Genomic DNA, 19,946 nt, shown 5'->3' with positions numbered 1-19,946 from the left:
GGTTCTGTTTTTTAATTTGACCCCTAGCTGCTCATACTCCTTTAACAGAACCGGCTTCCTAGTCCTATCTACGTCGTTTGTACCAACATGGACCACGACAACTGGATCCACCCCCTCCCACTACAAGTTTCTTTCCAGCCCAGAGGAGATGTCCTTAACCCTGGCACCAGATAGGCAACACAGCCTTCGGGATTCTCGCTCTCGGCTGCAGAGAACTCAATCTATCCCCCTAATAATACTATCCCCTACCACTACAACATTTCTGTGGTGTATGTGCCTTTAAGAGCCCCAGGTGTGCTGTAATGCCGGTAATTGCCACTCGGGCTATATAAGCCTGTATATTGTGTATATCCGTTAGAACCACCCCCCCCAGACTTTGCTTAGTAAATACCTATGAGCCAACTCCTGTCTTCAGTGTCTTTATCAACACACGGACACTACAGTGGCGACGAAGTGGAAACGGACTTACCTGCAATTCGGCAGCACCTCAAGGACATCGATTCCTCGGGCATCCAGAAGACTCAAGGAAGTGAGAGAAGCTGTGGTTTCACCAGCTGGCCAAGCTGGTGGCAGGTACTGCGCTAATCCTTCCTGGGCGTCAGGCTGGGGCTACAGCGGCTGGCTCTACAGCTGAGACAGGCAGCGAAATCGGAGGCAAGCAATAACGGGCTGGGAGGGAGCACTCGGGAGACGGCCGGCGCGGCAAGCAGGTCAGCGTTCAGACCTGGAGGGAAACTCCGGCGGGAACGAGTCTCCAACAGTAAATAAAAAAAGAAAAAAAAAAGAACGGAAAACGCAGTAAACAGCATTGTTATCGACAGCAGCGGCGGGAAAGCGCGGGAAGCGCCATATCTTTGCTACAGAAAAGAAAAAAAAGCGCGGGAAGCGCCATATCTTTTCTGAAATGCTTAAGTCTGGCAATATTGATGCTTTTGATAGCGAAATAGAGGATTGGACCACATACGTGGAAAGAGTAGAGGTATATTGCACTGCAAATGGAATAGAAGATGAAAAAAAAGCTTCAGTACTTCTGAACTTAATGGGCATAAAGGCATACGGGCTGTTACGAAATTTAATCACTCCAGCCAAACCAAAGGACAAGAATTTTAAAGAAATTGTTGATACCCTGCAGGAGCACTTAAACCCAACACCGCTGCTGATAGCGGAACGATTCAAGTTCTTCAAGAGAAATCAACACAAGAATGAAAGTAACGCTGATTACCTAACCGAATTAAGAAAGCTATCAAAGTACTGCCAATTCGGGGCAGGACTATCAGATTATCTTCGAGACAAATTCGTTTGCGGTCTCTTAAGTGAAGGAACACAAAAAAGGCTGCTTTCTGAAAAAGATTTAACATTGGACAAAGCTTTCAGTATGGCTGTATCATACGAAGCAGCAGCAAAAGGAGCTGCAGAGATACAACAAAAGACACAGGACTTCGGCACCCATGAAATGACACAGGATTTCGAAAGATGTTATCGCTGCGGCAGATCCACCCATAACCAGAGGGACTGCGGTTCAAGGACAAAACATGCAGGCAATGCGGAAAGATTGGACACATTGCACGGGTATGCTGATCTGGACAAAATAAATCCACAGACAGAAAAAAAAAAAATCAATAAAGAAAAGTACAGGAAGGTACAAATGATGACGGACAGTAGCTCCGAAGACCAGAAGAGCGATAGCGACTTCGAAAACAAGAGACTAAGCTGTCTCAAATTACATAATGTACTTGCCAAAGATGATTACCAAACCATTTGGGTTACCCTCACAATAGCAGGGTCCCCAGTTAAAATGGAGCTAGATACAGGATCAGCTCTAACCGTAATAAATCGATGGGATTACGAGAGGCTATTTTCGCATATACCTCTAAAAGACACATCCATTATCTTAAAAACATATACGGGGCAGAAAGTATACCCCAAAGGAAAAATAAGGGTGCCTGTTGTATACAACGGCAAAGAAATACAAAAGTTGTATTTATACATTCTACAAGATGGTGGTCCACCGTTGTTGGGACGTGAATGGATCAGAAAGATACGTTTAGACTGGCACTCCATTCAGGCACTGATGGTGACCAGTAAGAAAAAAAACAATGATGACATCATACCTGAACAATTAAAAGACATCTTGGCCAACGCCAAAGAAGTGTTTCAAGAGAAACTAGGAACCTTGAAAAGCATCACCGCCTCAATAAAAGTGGAAGATGCAGCAATTCCCAAATTTTTTAAGGCAAGACCGGTGCCATACGCAATACGTCCAGCAGTCAAGGCAGAGCTGGAGAATTTGGAAAAAGCAGGCGTATTATCCAAAATAGATTGGAGCGAATGGGCAACACCCATCGTTCCAGTCATGAAAAAAGCATTGAATAAAGATAAATCTGAAGAACAGAGAAAAATTCTCATCTGTGGTGACTTCAAGGTGACTGTAAACCCAGTCCTTCACACAGTACAGTATCCTCTTCCGAGGATAGAAGATATTTTCGCCTCACTATCCGGAGGGAAACGTTTCACCAAAATTGACTTGGCACAGGCATATCTACAGATGGAGGTTGAGGAGGCCTCTAAAAAGTATCTCACGATAAACACACACAAAGGCCTGTACCAGTACAATTGACTGGTTTTTGGAGTAGCATCAGCTCCAGCTATCTGGCAAAGAGCTATGGAGCAAGTCCTGCAAGGGATTCCGGGGACTCAATGCTACCTAGACGACATCCTTGTAACAGGAGAAAACGACAACGAGCACCTTGCCAATTTAGAGCAGGTGCTCACTAGGCTGAAAGAACGGGGCCTACGAGCGAATCGCCCCAAGTGCGAATTTTTCCAAAATCAGATATCATATTGTGGCCACATAATTAATAATGAAGGGTTGCATAAGTCACCTGAAAAAATTGAAGCGGTCATAAAAGCCCCAGCACCTGAAAATGTTTCACAATTAAGGTCGTTCCTGGGATTAATAAATTACTATCATAAATTTTTACCGAACTTATCAACTCTTCTACACCCTCTTAATGAACTTCTAAAAACAGGAGTGATTTGGAAATGGAACGAAGACTGTAAACGTGCCTTCCATAAATGCAAAGACTTAATCACATCCGAAGAAGTTTTGGCTCATTACAACCCATCACTGCCAATCAGACTGGCGTGCGATGCATCCCCTTACGGCATAGGAGCAGTATTATCCCATAAATTCCCTGATGGCTCAAAACGGCCGATAGCTTTTGCGTCATGCTCATTAAACTCAGCTGAGCGTAACTATGCCCAAATCGACAGGGAAGCACTCAGCCTGGTATGGGGAGTGAAGAAATTCAACCATTACCTACACGGACAAAAATTTACCTTGTTGACTGACCATCAACCCCTCATCTCCATATTCAACCCTAAAAAAGGTGTTCCCATTATGACAGCGCAAAGGCTACAGAGGTGGTCCCTTTTTCTAGGGGCACACCAATACAACATAGAATACAAAGGATCAAAACAGCATGGGAATGCTGACGGTTTATCGCGCCTACCGTTGCCAACGGTAGAAGAGGCACCTACAGTAGACCCAGTAGAGATGTTCCACTCTACCATAGTGGAATGTCTACCAGTGACAAATTCTGCCATTGAAAGGGAGACGAGAAATGACCCGACTCTCTCACGGGTCTACGATTTAACAGTGAAGGGATGGCCAGCACATGGCAAACCACTGTTGCCAGCATTTTCGCAAAGAAGAGAACAGCTGTCAGTGTGCCGAGGAACCTTGATGTGTGGATCCAGAGTGGTGATTCCATCCAAACTCCAGGATAAAGTGCTAAAGGAGCTTCACGAGGGGCATCTGGGTGGAGTGAAAATGAAGAACCTAGCTAGGGCGTTTGTATGGTGGCCAGGTATCGATGGAGACATCGAAGAAATGACCAAGAGCTGCCTAGGATGCCAGAAGGTCCAAAACGCTCCACCACAAGCCCCTCTACATCCATGGGAGTGGCCCTCATCTCCCTGGCAAAGGGTGCACATCGACTTTGCTGGTCCATTTATGGACTCAATGTTCTTAATCGCGGTTGATGCACACTCCAAGTGGCCGGAGGTAATAAAGATGTCCTCCACCACCACGGAAAAAACCATCACAGTATTAAGGACCATATTTGCCAGGAATGGGCTGCCGGAACAGATCTGTTCTGATAATGGACCGCAATTTGTGTCCGAAGAATTCAGGAAGTTCTTAAAAAACAATGGGGTTAAGCACTACACGTCCGCCCCATACCATCCCGCCACCAATGGATTGGCTGAAAGGTTTGTCCAGACCTTCAAGATGGCCATAAAGGCCATGGATAATGAAGACATAAAACTTCAGCACAAGGTGGATAACTTCTTGTTCGCATACAGGAATGCAACACATATGGTTACCAACCAAACTCCCGCCATGATGTTCTTCAATAGAAACCTAAGATGCCGGCTGGATTTGGTCAAGCCCAACATCAGAAGGGACGTGGAGAACCGGCAGTTTCAAGGCATGAATGAAAGGCCAACTAGAACCTTCCAGATAGGTCAACAAGTTTTGGCCCGGGACTACCGTACCGAGAAATGGCAGCCTGGAACTATCTGCACACGACTAGGACCACTGATGTATACCGTGGACATCGGAGAAAGCATAATAAGGCGCCATGCTGACCAAATCATAAAGTCCTCCGAAAAGGGACAACCTATACCACAACTCTATACATCTAACGATGAAGTAGAGATACCCATATCTACCTCCGATCCGGTGATACTGGAACCCGATGAACCCGACACTGGCATTCAAGCCGAATCAGCCTTGCCAGAAGAACCTACTACACCACCAGAAACTACTACACCCCCGAGGCATTATCCGGACCGAGTCAGGAAGCCTCCTGAGAGACTGACTTATAATTAATTAACTACAGCAATGTATATTATTTTGCTTATAACATGTAATTAATAATTACTTAAAATATGATGTACTGGTTAGCTAAAAGGGGAGGAATTGTGGTGTATGTGCCTTTAAGAGCCCCAGGTGTGCTGTAATGCCGGTAATTGCCACTCGGGCTATATAAGCCTGTATATTGTGTATATCCGTTAGAATCCCCCCCAGACTTTGCTTAGTAAATACCTATGAACCAACTCCTGTCTTCAGTGTCTTTATCAAAACACGGACACTACAATTTCTATTTACTCCCCCCTCTTGAATGGCCCCCTGTTCCATGGTGCTGTGGCCAGGTTGCTCATCCTCCCTGCAGTCCCTGCTCCTGTCCCCACAGGGAGTAAGAACCTCAAACCTGTTGGACAAGAGCAAGGGCTGCGGCTCCTCCAGCTCTACCTCCTGGGTCCCCGTACCTGCCTCACTCGTAGTCACACCGTCCTGTCCCTGACCATGGGCTACATCTGAATTAATTAACTTCATAGGTGTGACCACCTCCTGATACACAGAGTCCAGGTACTTCTCCCGCTCCCTGATGTGTCGCAGTGTCTGAAGCTCAGACTCCAGCTCATCAACACGGAGCTGGAGTTCCTGTAGCAGCAGACACTTGTCACAGACGTAATCACCGTGAGCCTCAATGGGGTTCACCGGCTCCCACATCTCGCAACAGTAACACATCACCTGCTCCATTCTATGTAATTAATTAAATTTTTCATTGTTCGTTATGGACACCCTCTGCCCGATTTTAGATGCTAAGGAACGACCGATAGAGGTCCAGGTCAGGATGGTGTGTGACTTGGAGGGGAACTCAGAGGTGGTGGTGTTCCCTTGTCCATCTTGGTGGTGGAGGTCGTGGGTTTGGGAGGTGCTTCGACCCAGTATTCAGAGGCCAGAGCTCTCGTCCCATGCTCGCTGTGGCTATGATGGGGGGGTGGTGGCCACTCCACTCCCACTGGACACAAATACCCCACTGGATGTCAACCCAGCATGCAGAGACTCTTGTCTCTTCTCGCCAGGACTGTCTTGAGTGGGGCTGAAACCCACAACCTTCTGGATTGGAGATACGAATGCTGACATTCAACCAAGACTCACTACGTTATGGAGATTACTTCTATCCAAATGGAAGGAAATCATCCTTTAGAGTCTCAGCACCAATCCAGGTGTATAAAACTGCCCCTGCTGACAAGTACAATAAGGTATTTGATGTAATTTCTATGCAATTCTATCACAAAGAGGCTGTTCGAGCCAACCAGTTCATGTTGGTGTTTATCCTCGGAAATGTGATTGTCCTTTTCTACTTCCTTTATTCTTTCTGCATCCCATCCCTCCTGCTGAATTACTTTTTATTTGAATATTTAGCTCATCTATTTCTATCTTCTCTACTTGCCTTTTCTGATTGCTATTATTTTCCCTGCCCCTTTCCTTCCTAGTTTAAATGACGTAATTTCCTTATTTGTCAATTTTACCAGGTCATTAGCTTCTTTCCAGTTCTGATGTAGCTCGTCTCACAGAAACTCACAGAAACCCCACAGTGCAGATAGAGGCCATTTCGGCCCATCGAGCCTGCACCGACACATACCCCAGTGTATTTAATCCCCCTAACACTAAGGGTCAATTTATCATAGCCAATCAACCTAACCTGCACATCTTTGGACTAGCTCCCACCCTCCCCAGTACTGGTGCCAATCCCCCGCTTCCTGAAACCACCCCTTTAGCCACACGTCAAGCTCCCTAATTTTCCTGTCCTTCCCTATTCTAGCACGTGGCTGAGGCACCAATCTAGTGATTACCACCCTTGAAGTCCTGCTCCTAACACCAGCTCGGAGTGATGTTGCCAGCTATGCGCTATAGGCCGATGCAGGACTGGACTGAAGCTGCCTAAACTCGCAGGGCCCTCACAGGCAGCAGACAGAGAAGACGTTCATGCCACCAGCCTGGACTATAACTGAACCCAGGTCCCAGTAGTGAAAGGCCAGTAGTGGAACCACTGTGCCAGCCTGTTGCCTGGACTTTCTTGATAGGTCTCAGCCCAGGGGCGCATTGTAAGACGCACCACTTTTGGAGATTGCACCATGTGCTCGTCCCATCTGATCCTGGAGCAATCTGTTTAGGTGGATCAGGCTATTGGAAGTCCAAATTCTTCAAAACTTGCTTGTGTGCATAAATCAGACCTTTTAAATGTTGGTTCCCCAAAGTCTGCATCTCTGACCCCTTCAACAGAACTAGGACATGAGCTGACCCTCCAATTAGCTCTTGCCTTCACCTTCTTTGCCACCTCCAACTGCGCCTGCCCAGTGCTCAGTGAATCCCCCAGTACCGTCCCCTCGAACTCACTATCCGTCACATGGGATGCTCCTTTCTGTGCAAGTGCATGGCATGGAAAGAGCAAGTGACAGTGCATTATTATCAAGGCTTTCATTTTCACTCTGCCTGGCACGAGCTTTCGAGTCTGCTGATCGAGCTAGAAAAAAGGGAGAAGGATAAGCATTAGGATGTAGTATCGACGGCATCACTTTGCCTGCCGGGTTAGCATGTTCAGGAGATGAGCAACAGTTGAGTTAAGGGGTTAAGCAGGAAGGGAAGATATTGATGTACAAAGACCCTGCTGTGAAACTATGACTCCAACTTTGCCTTCTCCAAAGACAACTGTAGTGTCTCATCCCAAGATGTCAATGATGACCTGGTCCGTGGCGGTCAGTGTTTTAGAGTAGCAGGACCACTCTCTATGCTGATCGTCTCACTTCAGTTGTGTAGTAGCTTCCACCACTAAAGAATAGAAGAGATAAGTATTTTCCCTGGGCTTTCAACCCTCGCCATGCATGAGCCAGCTTACCACAATCTGCATGGTGACAGGAGGAAGCAGCAAGCTTGGCCAAAAGGGAGAAGCAGTTATGAGAAAATTAGCAGCTTTTGAGGGTAAGGAGGTACAGTGAATTCCTGCTGGCTTATGGGCAACCCCAAGAAGCAGAGAATGGATGGATAGAGTGTGCAATAGAGAAAGAAGTGTCATGAAGAGTCGAGCAGAAAGAGAGAGAGAAGGATAGTGGAGGGGAGTCTTACCTTGGCATTCCTGCTGAGGTCATTACAGTTCTTGCTGCACTGCAGCCAAGTCCTGGTGTTAATGCTGTTTACATTGATGTTGTTGCACCTCTTTGCCAAGCCAGTTCACCAACTCACCTTGCAACCCACTGACCATCCGAGGAGAAGAGGACTTCTCTCCTCACACAAACTTTTTTTTTTATTATTGGGCGTCGCTGGCTAGGTCATTTCAAAGGGCAGTTAAAGAGTCAACCACATTGCTGTGGGTCTGGAGTCACATATCGGCCAGACCGGGTAAGGACGGCAGATTTCCTTCCCTAAAGGACATTAGTGAACCAGATGGGTTTTTACAACAATCCGGTAGTTTCATGGTCACCATTACTGATTCTAGCTTTTTATTTAAATTCGCGAACTGCCGTGGTGGGATTTGAACTCTTGTCCGGATTATTAGTCCAGTCTCTTATGTTCATTAATAAATAGACATTCTTATTATGAACACAGCGAGCTTTTGCTAGACACTTTTATTGAGCACATGTGGACTAGGTACTGTATCTGTAGAGGCTTCCATCTTGACTGTTGCCTTGTGGGTAGCCTAGTGCTTCATGGGTAATGTAGTCTTAATATGCATACAGCTGGGTAGTGTAGTCTTATATACAGCTCTACGGCTCCACCTAGTGTTCACTATAGAATGACATGTTATTGATCATTACATCCCCCTTTCTTTGAGGTTTAACAAAACCAATATCAATCAACTTTCAAGAAAACAATAAAGATAATATCAGTAACACTTTTGTTAGTGCTCTGGTGTCACGAACAGGATGATTTCAGCTCAGAGAAATTACATGTCTGTGCTTTCAGTTTCAGATCAGTTATAAAGCTATCAAAAGTCTCATTTTGCTGCTGTGTCCTTGAACAGAACATGTATCTTTCATAGGTCTCATTCTTTTTGGGAGAGCAATGTGCATCAATTTTTTTTAGCACATCTTCTAATTTTTCTCTGTTCTCCTCTGGATTAAATACAAATGTATTAAATACCTCTATCGCCTGTGGGCCTGCAACCGTAAGCAGCAACGCTATCTTCCTTGCGTCTGGCTTCGTACCGAATCCGATGGCTGCAATGTAGAGTTTGAATTGTTGTTTAAGAGTCTGCCAATTGTAGTCGATGTTTCCTGTGAGTTTCAAACGCTCTGGTGGCTTCAAATTCTCCATGTCGCTTTTGACAATTTTCAGCAGATCTTCACCAGCCTGGTACCATCTTATGTTCATTAATAAATAGACATTCTTATTATGAACACAGCTAGCTTTTGCTAGACACTTTTATTGAGCACATGTGGACTAGGTACAGTATCTGTAGAGGCCGCCATCTTGACTGCTGCCTTCTGGGTAGCCTAGTGCCTCATGGGTAATGTAGTCTTAATATGCATACAGCTGGGTAGTGTAGTCTTATATACAGCTCTACACAGCTCTACGGCTCCACCTAGTGTTCACTATAGAATGACATGTTATTGATCATTACACAGGCCACTGGATGACTAGTCCTGTAACATTACTCCAGAATGCCCCTCTCCTGACGCTTTGGCCAGAAAGAATACACATCCACTTTAAGCTGCTAAAAGCTCTCAAGAACCTATAGCATTTCCTGCCCCTAATCAGGGAGCGGCCGATTGTGATTGTCTTTTGCGCTGGTAGGTTGCCCGCCTCATGCTGGGGGGTGACCAGGAACGTCAGGCGGGTCGCAGGTCATCAGCACCCACCCCCAACTCAACTGGCAGCTGTAATTTCACTTGCCCACCTCCCTTTCGACACTGGGAGACCAAAGTCAGCCCCAGTGCAAAGCAGAAAGCACAAATAGGAGAAAACCTGTAAGTGCCGGGAATCGGAAACAGGTCAGCAAGCATCTGGACAACATTCCTCTTTCTTTGCAAACTTGGCAGACCCTGTGAATTTCCAACGTTCTGTTTTTATTGTAAAGTATTGCGAACATTTGAATTTACAGGAGCAGAAAAGACCTTTGAGCTCCATCTGCCCATTCCGATAATTAACAGAAATCCCATTCAGCGACTATGCTCCATCTCCTACAGCCTTCAACATTCATTATCCAACTACCTTCAGGCTTCTCCAATGCTATATATCGCCACCGTCTCGCAGGGGGTGGAGGGGCTAACGGGAGGACAGGGGGGAGGATCTCGCAGAAGAAAGGGGGGGGGGTGGGGGAAGGCCACAACTTTCTTTGTGGGGCCCAAAAGAGCACTCCTGCCCCCCAAAGAAAAGTTCTAGATTTACCCGAAGGGCCTCTGCTGTCTGCAGGCCTGATTTTGCCAAGGGGCAGAGCTGCGATGGTTTCCCTGCTCAGTCCCGGTCAAAATACCATTCACGCAATAGGACCTAGATTTGCATAAATTTTTAACGCTCTCGCCTGCCTCATCCACCTGCAGGACCCTGCAGGATAACATCGTAAACATTCAGGATCTGAGCGGGTAAGTAACTTGCTCGTTTCTAACGGCCCTCCCTCTGATTCCACCTCGCAGGTCGGGTAAAAATCGACCCCGCGGTCTTTCAGATGAGATGTTAAGCCAAGGCCTCCTGAGATGGATGTAGAAGGTCCCACAGCATTTAACATTCAACAAACACCACCAAAAACAGTTCAACAGCTGATCGTATTGCTGTTTGTGGGAGCTTGCTGTGCACAAATTGCTGACACATTTCCTACATTACAACAGTGACCACTTTTCAAAAAATACTTCATAGCCTGTAAAGTGCTTTGCGAAGGGACAATATAAATGCAAATTTTTTCTGTCTTGCTTTAAATTCAGTCTCGTCATGAGCCATATAACACGGCCTCCGTCACACCACGGCCCGTGTAACACAGCCTCAGTCACACCGCGGCCCGTGTAACACAGCCTCAGTCACACCGCGGTCCGTGTAACACGGCCTCAGTCACACCGCGGTCCGTGTAACACTGTCTCCGTCACACCGCGGCCCGTGTAACACGGCCTGTGTAACACGGCCTCAGTCACACCGCGGTCCGTGTAACACGGCCTCCGTCACACCGCGGCCCGTGTAACACGGTCTCCGTCACACACGGCCCGTGTAACGCCGTCTCCGTCACACCGCGGCCCGTGTAACGCCGTCTCCGTCACACCGCGGCCCGTGTAACGCCGTCTCCGTCACACCGCGGCCCGTGTAACGCCGTCTCCGTCACGCCGCGGCCCGTGTCTCCGTCACACCGCGGCCCGTGTAACGCCGTCTCCGTCACACCGCGGCCCGTGTAACGCCGTCTCCGTCACACCGCGGCCCGTGTAACGCCGTCTCCGTCACACCGCGGCCCGTGTAACGCCGACTCCGTCACACCGCGGCCCGTGTAACGCCGTCTCCGTCACACCGCGGCCCGTGTAACGCCGTCTCCGTCACACCGCGGCCCGTGTAACGCCGTCTCCGTCACACCGCGGCCCGTGTAACGCCGTCTCCGTCACACCGCGGCCCGTGTAACGCCGTCTCCGTCACACCGCGGCCCGTGTAACGCCGTCTCCGTCACACCGCGGCCCGTGTAACGCCGTCTCCGTCACACCGCGGCCCGTGTAACGCCGTCTCCGTCACACCGCGGCCCGTGTAACGCCGTCTCCGTCACACCGCGGCCCGTGTAACGCCGTCTCCGTCACACCCCGGCCCGTGTAACACGGTCTCCGTCACACACGGCCCGTGTAACACCGTCTCCGTCACACCCCGGCCCGTGTAACACGGTCTCCGTCACACACGGCCCGTGTAACACCGTCTCCGTCACACCACGGCCCGTGTAACACCGTCTCCGTCACACACGGCCCGTGTAACACCGTCTCCGTCACACCACGGCCCGTGTACACCGTCTCCGTCACACCACGGCCCGTGTAACACCGTCTCCGTCACACACGGCCCGTGTAACACCGCCTCCGTCACACACGGCCCGTGTAACACAGTCTCCGTCACACACGGCCCGTGTAACACCACTTCCGTCACACACGGCCCGTGTAACACCGCCTCCGTCACACACGGCCCGTGTAACACAGTCTCCGTCACACCACGGCCCGTGTAACACCGCTTCCGTCACACCACGGCCCGTGTAACACCGTCTCCGTCACACCACGGCCCGTGTAACACCGTCTCCGTCACACCACGGCCCGTGTAACACCGTCTCCGTCACACCACGGCCCGTGTAACACCGTCTCCGTCACACCACGGCCCGTGTAACACCGTCTCCGTCACACCACGGCCCGTGTAACACAGCCTCCGTCACACCACGGCCCGTGTAACACTGTCTCCGTCACACCACGGCCCGTGTAACACGGGCTCAGTCACACCACGGCCCGTGTAACACAGTCTCCGTCACACACGGCCCGTGTAACACTGTCTCCGTCACACCACAGCCCGTGTAACACTGTCTCCGTCACACCATGGCCCGTGTAACACTGTCTCCGTCACACCACGGCCCGTGTAACACTGTCTCCGTCACGCCATGGCCCGTGTAACAGACCACGGCCCGTGTAACACGGCCTCAGTCACACCACGGCCCGTGTAACACAGTCTCAGTCACACCACGGCCCGTGTAACACAGCCTCAGTCACACCATGGCCTGTGTAACACTGTCTCCGATACAGCGCGGTCCGTATAACATTGCCTCCATCATGTCTGTACTGCTTATCAGAAGGAACTTAAAGCTGGAACCAACAATCAGACACTAAAGTGAAAACTCTTAATCTTCATCCTGCAAAACATGTAACAAATATCTGGGAATTCAGATATATTTAAATTAATGATCTTTACATCTTAACAAATATAAAGAATTTTTAATATATGATAGCCCATTACGGAAGGTTTATCGAGCCCTCGGTATTAACGTACTTGTGACCCAGTTCGTGGGCAATGGTGAAGGCCAGGTTGAGGCCATTATCTTCAGCAAGCACACACTTGCGCTTCGCACTGCATGCTCCTCCGAGGTATGCGATTCCTGTGGGAGAATCCCAAATTGGACAGTGATTAAATAACTGGAGGTTAAAACGGTTTTAAAGTAAACCTGTTTTTGTACTTCATGATCAAAAATGTAACAGTGAGGAGCAGCAGGCAGGCTCCACTCAGAATATGTAACACAGGCAGGGCTCAGTGCGGAGATATCTTGGGACACAGCATATATACACAACAGCACAACATGGCTTCTGGTAAGAACTGTACTGCACATGGCTTTATTATTATATACATCAGTGGTCCACCAGGTGGCGCTATTACACTTCTCCCTCCTTATTGAAGAAGTGAATCAAATAATCATTGTATATCACTTGCATGGTATACACAACTCTTAGTATACATTTCTCAAATGGAACTCATTTTATGTTTCCAAATTCTACTATAGAATTCTGTAACACAAACAAAAGGTATGAACTTATTTTCCATATTTACAGATTAAACTTAACCACTGGTTTTCTGTTTCAAAGAGGATACCTTCTTTCTTGAACAGAATTTTCAGATCTTGTTGTAGGACTTTGACTCATTCTAGGCTGAGCCTGTGGAGAATTTTTCTCCCAGGGCTGACCTTGATCTACATTTGGACTCTCTACACTTTCAGACTGTTTGTCTGCCTGACTCGGGCTCAGACTTAAATTCTGACTTTGTCTCGGACTTGTTTCTGGTACGTCTGATGTAGGATTTGCTACTGGTACTCTACTTGTAACAAGACTCGTCAGAATAAATTGAATCATCCTGGCTTTCAACTCCTTCCACATCTGTAGGTAAGATATGATCAATGTGAACAAACCTAACCTTTCCATGATCAAACATCTTGACCAAATATGTGCGAGGGCCATGTATCTTCACTACTCTTCCTGGTAACCACTTTAACCATTTATGGTGATGGTTCTTCACTCTAACCTTCTGGTTCAACTTCACACTCCTCTCTCTAACTCTACCTTTATCATGACTCTCTTTCTGCCTTGATTGTTTCTCTTTTACGGACTGCCAAGTTTGGCTTTAACGACGAGAACCTGGTCCGTGGCTATCGTTTGAGAAACGACTCTGCTGGTTTTCTACCAGTAGTGGTATGAGGAGTATTCCGATAGATAATCAGAAAATTTGCCAGTTTGTGGTCCAACGACAACTGACGTTTCTTTGGATTTGGATCCAACATTTGCTTGATGAGGGCACGTTTGACAATTTGTACTGTGCGCTCTGCTGCATCATTTGAAGCAGGGTGGTACGGTGGAACTTTGGTATGTTTCACACCGTTCCTGCTCATGAACTGTGTGAACCCTTCTGAACAAAATTGTGGACCATTATCAGACACAATTTCTTCTGGGTGGCCATATGAAGAAAACAATCTTTGCAAATTGTCTTGTGTTTTGCTTGTTGATATTATCCACATCGGAACCACCTTACCCACTTCGAGTGACTATCTATCACTATGAACAATTTCTGTCCCTCTAGTTCAGCAAAATCTACGTGTAACCTTTGCCACACTCTGGGAGGCCATTTCCATGGCTGTAATGGTACTGATGGTGGTTTCTTGCTCACCGATTGACATGTTGTACACTGACTGACTATGTACGCTATCTCTTTATCTAAACCTGGCCACCATAAGTAACTGCATGCAAAGCTCTTGGTCAAGCACATTCCCAGGTGCTGGTCATGAAGATATCCCAACAATTTAGACCTGAACCTATTTGGGATAACCACTCTTGCTTCTCACGATACAATTTTTATCCACTGACGATTCATTCCTATGAACAAAGTATGGATGGATATCTTCCTCTGATACCTGGTTTGGCCATTCATTTGCTATGTAATCATACGCCTTTAACATAATTGGATCACGTTTGGTTGCCCTACCAATCGCTTCAGCTGTGACTGGCATCATCAATGTATGAGAAATAGAACACTTCTTCCTAACTGGATGTAACTTGTGGTGGGGATGGCAACCTGGACATAGCATCAGCATTACTGTGATCAGCTGATTGTCTGTACTCAATGTCATACGTATACGCTGACAAAATCAAAGCCCATCTCTGCATTCGGGCTGCAGCTAAGGTTGGAACTGGGGACTTTGGATGGAGGATTGCTGTCAGGGGCTTATGGTCAGTAACTATGGTAAACTTACAACCAAACAAGTATTTGTGAAACTTCTTGACCCCAAAAATCAATGACAAAGCTTCCCTTTCGATCTGCGCATAATTCTGCTCACTGGCACTGAGAGTGCGTGAAGCAAAAGCAATTGGTCTCTCCTCCCCACTATCTAGTATATGAGAGATCACTGCCCCAACTCCGTACGGAGAGGCGTCACACGCTAGCTTGATTTCCTTAGATACATCATAGTGAACTAACATGGTACTCTCTACTGACTGGCTTTTACACTCTTTGAATGCTGTGTCGCATACTTTTGACCACTTCCAAGGGACCTGTTTTCTCAACAGCTCGTTCAGTGGATGTAACAATGTCACCAAGTTTGGAAGGAACTTTCTGTAATAATTCAAAAGACCCAAAAATGATCGAAGTTCAGAGACATTCTTGGGAGTGGATGCATCTGATTGCATCCGGCTTTCTTTGGTTGGATATAAACCATCTTTGTCTACTCTGTGCCCTAAGAACTCCACTGAGTTTTGAAACAACTCACACTTGTGAGCTGTCACTCATACCCCGTGATTCTCTAGCCATTTGAGCACTTCATTCAATGCCTCATCATGGTGCTGAAATGAGTATGTTATCCAAATAACACACTACCCCTTCAATCCCTTGCAAAATTTGGTTCATCAGCCCCTGGAATATATCGGGGGCAGAAGACACTCCAAATGGTAGCCTACTGAACTGATATAGGCCTTGGTGAGTGTTTATAGTCAAGCATGACTTGGATTCCATCTAACTCAAGTTGTAGGTAGGCGTTTGTTAGATCTAACTTCAAAAAGATCTGGCCACCTGTCAGCGTTGTGAACAAATCTTCCACGTTTAGCAACATATTGGGTAGATTACACTGGTTCACGGTTACCTTATAATCACCACACAACCTTACCTTACCATCTGACTTAGGTACAACAATGGGTGTAGCCCAATTACTCAGATCTACCTTAGAAATAAAGTTCTCAGTTTCTCATCTTTTGAGTTCTTGCTGAACTTTCTCCTTGAGTGCGTATGCTACGGGACATGGCTTGCATTTATCTGGTCTTGCGTCCTTCTGTACTCTGACACCAGCCTTGAAGTCTTGGATCGGACTGCCCGTTTCACTGAACACCTTTGGATACTGCTTGATGACGTCATCTTTCGATGCAAATTTCGCTTCCACACAAAAAATCTCATTCCAATCCAGCTTCAGTGATCCCAATCAATTTCTACCTATCAAGGCAGGCTTGTCTCCTGCCACTACTATGAGAGGCAAGCTCGGACACTGATTCTTGTATTTCACTGGTATGGTGACACTTCCTATAACAGGGATTTGCTCTCCTGAGTAGCCTCGCAGCTCTACCTTCGATTTCTCTAGTCGATAATCACGCAACTTGTCGCGATATAGTGATTCCGGTGCTACGCTCATGGATGCACCAGTGTCGATTTCCATGGGTATCCTGGTTCCTGTGACATCTACTTGGATGACAATACCTTGTGAATTGCTGTTAGATACCTTCGTGCTCCTGATGACGTGAATCTCCAGAAACTCCTCGTCCTGCTGCACTGCCATGGTGTGTAGTGTCTGGCGAGTTCTACTTCTAGCATTGCCAGTCGGTTTACTCTTCTGTTGGCACGCCTTCGCAAGACGCCCAGTTTTCTTGCAGTAGAAACACTCTGCCTTCACATATGGACAGCTTTGAGCGATGTGTTGTCCCAGGCACCGATAGCACGACTTCATTGCACTGTTACCTTGGACAGTTGCTGAGGCCTTGGGGCCCAACTGCCTTTTACTTTTAGCCTGCAGCCGATTCACCGCGGTTGTCTGACGACTGGAAATGGCGCGGAACTCTCGGGAGTATCGGTCGGCCATATCCATCGACATAGCTGTCTGACAAGCTAAGGCAAAAGTCAAGTATGGGGTTGTCAACAATTTACTTCTGATGCATTCATTTTTCAACCCACAAACAAAGCGGTCACGCAAAGCTCGGTCCTGAAAGTTTCCGAAATGAGAGTGAATGAGCTACAATGTACTCACTGATACCCTCGTCATTTAATTGATCACGTGTTCCAAAATGATAACTTTCAGCAATTTCCAGGGACTCAGGACTGTAGTGCTGTTAGGATCTTCTTCAGTGGCGTGACCTTCGGCTTGGCGGGAACAAGCACATTTTTCAGGGTTTCATCCACCTCAGGGCCTGCTTCAGTCAAAAAAATAGCCTGTTTCATTTCTAAAACCGCCCGATTACGGTTTACATCATCGGGGACTTCGACAATACTATTCGCAGTGAAAAACATTTCTAGTTGCTCCACATAAGCTCTGAAGGTCTCTCGGTCACGATGGAACTCACTCAAGCACCCTATTATTCCCACAGGTGCGGCGATCTGGACTCTGGCAACGTCGACAGATCAGCCATGTGTGCTCGAAATTTACCTCAGATTTTAAAGTTTTTCTGCAAAACAAAGAACCTCTAACAGTCCCTCCGCTGGTTGGCGGGATTATCCTCTGACAAAAATTTCAGCTAGGGAATCCGCAATCGCATCCTCATCGCAAATTCTTTGATATCTTGAGACACAGCATATATATACAACAGCACATGGCTTCTGGTAAGAACTGTACTGCATATGGCTTTATTATTATATACATCAGTAGTCCACCAGGTGGCTCTATTACAAGTGCCAGCTGCACTCTCCCGAGTGCTGCACAGTCCGATACTTACGTCGTCTCCTAAACATCCTATTTGAAGAGTTGCTTGGCTCAGTTTTCACACAGCGATTTTTATATAACCTCATCACATTGTGTTGCCACGTCAGCTTTATCATATTAATAAAAACAAGAAATATTTTACAGTCTAAGGCACAAGCCATCTCAGATGTTTGATAAATGACACAGTGGGGGTGGGGGAGGGGGGCGGGGGTTGGGGGGGGGCAGGTGGGGAACCAGAATTTGCAGAAGGCCCCACGTTGATGTCTCTCTGGGTTGTGATCAGTCAGGGATTGCAAAGGTACCAGAGCATAGCGAGGACAGGGTTTATTCTGATGTAAACCACCTCCTGGTTGAATTTTCTCTGGGTTAATGCTAAAAGCTATATTAATATCCTGTGGATTCTTGAATAACATCTCCAGTAAGAACAGGATTGAAGGTAATTAAACAGGGATTTATATTGATCTTTTAATGCCAATTCCAGGAGCTTAGCATCCTTCTCTTGTAATCTCTTCTCCACTCACTCACTGATGTACACTCGGAACATGACAGTGTGCTGGAACACTATGTTTGAAAGGGTGCCGCTCAGAAAACACTAACAATGAAGATTCACCAGACTGGTTCCTGGGATGGCGGGATTGTCCTATGAGGAGAGATTGAGTTGACTAGGCCTATTGTCCCTAGAGTTTAGAAGAATGAGAGGTGATCTCATTGAAACATATAAAATTCTTACAGGGCTTGACAGGGTAGATGCAGGGAAGATGTTTCCCCTGGCTGGGGAGTCGAGAACCAGGGGTCACAGTCTCAGAATAAGGGGTTGACCATTTAGGACTGAGATGAGGAGAAATTTCTTCACTCAGAGGGTGGTGAATCTTTGGAATTCTCTAACCCAGAGGGCTGTGGAGGCTCAGTCGTTGAGTATATTCAAGACAGAGATCGATAGATTTTTGGATATTAAGGGAATCAAGGGATATGGGGATAGTACAGGAAGGTTATTTCTTATGTCCCTCTTCTGTTCCTGTAGCTATAGCCAAAAACCAGCTGCATTGCCCGTGGAAATGGAAGCAGCCACGCCTCACTCCGTGTGTTATAGGCTCCAACAATCCCTAGGGATCGAGGTAGTCAATTTGAGAAAGTGCATCACAGAGCAGCAATGAGGAGGAACATGTGGTGGTGGCAGTGGAGGAGCAGTGATCTTCTGGCCAATGGACCAACTCATGTCCTTCCTTCCTACATGTCCAGAGATTCGAACCTCATGCATCCTGCATCTAAAAGAAGGTTTCTATCTGAACAATATTTTCTTCTGGAGTCTTTTGATATGGTGCTCAGCGCCCTGGAAGGCCTTGAGGTGATTCTGGAGGAGGCCACTAGCTGCATCTATGTAATCATGCTTCACCCTCTATCTGCAGTCCAGTGTGAAGCACATAGTAACTCCATGGGCATCTGCAGCTGTGCCCCCAGTGACAGAGGTCCTTCACACAATGGGAATCACAACGTCGCTCGTGATGCTTACACTGCTGCTATGGCAGCTTTGCGGTCAAATGGACAGCTGGCTCCTCGGTCTGCCTTCAGCGTGCTGGTTCACCATTAAGAAATGCATTACTCAGGACGTCACAAACCTCTGCTGTTACAGTTACAGTTCTGGATTCTCCCACCAGAAAAAATAGTTTCTCCGTGCCTGCTTGTAATGAAATCTGTTTGTCTCGATCCTGTATTCGTTTTGCACTCATGTATATTACCCTCCCCCACTGTGTATAGTTTCACTTCCTCTTTCCCGACTAACCTGGGAGGTTCCAGGTCTTGGCTCTTGGCTCCGCCCCTGACTTCTCTTACACAAAGACCCCAGGATCTGTATGACTCATTCCTGTGAACCAGTCGGCGTGTTGAGATGTTAGCTCTGATCTTAGTGATTAAAAGCCAACTTGTTTAAGTCTATAACTTCTAGTTTTGTGGTTATTGAAGGCCCATCAATTTTAATCACTAAAGAATACTAGGATGGATCGACTCCTAAAACCAGAGCGTCTGGACTTGGATCCACATTCTGCTGAAGCATCAAATCAATTTGGACACTGGCTCAAATGCTTCGAACTCTTCGCGGGGGCCTCATCCGCTAGCGAGGTAGATAAACTGAGTCTACTGACTACTCGCGTAAGTCATCGGATTTATTCGTTCATC

At 47.1% G+C, this 19,946-nt stretch overlaps 1 protein-coding gene across 1 annotated transcript in view; it reads right to left on the bottom strand.

Moving 5' to 3' along the window:
- adamts17 (ADAM metallopeptidase with thrombospondin type 1 motif, 17) overlaps window positions 1-19,946 on the bottom strand; it is an 821,255-nt gene that overhangs the window by 500,774 nt on the left and 300,535 nt on the right. The window contains exon 7 of the mRNA XM_085968920.1: window positions 12,833-12,938. Coding sequence (XP_085825046.1) covers window positions 12,833-12,938 — 106 coding nt within the window. The remainder of the gene's footprint in view (window positions 1-12,832; window positions 12,939-19,946) is intronic.

Source organism: Somniosus microcephalus, chromosome 27 (assembly GCF_052327205.1).
Source record: "Somniosus microcephalus isolate GS21.2 chromosome 27, FLI_Smic_1.0, whole genome shotgun sequence".
Classification (NCBI taxonomy): Eukaryota; Metazoa; Chordata; class Chondrichthyes; order Squaliformes; family Somniosidae; genus Somniosus; species Somniosus microcephalus.
This window is presented reverse-complemented; position numbering and strand designations above follow the sequence as displayed.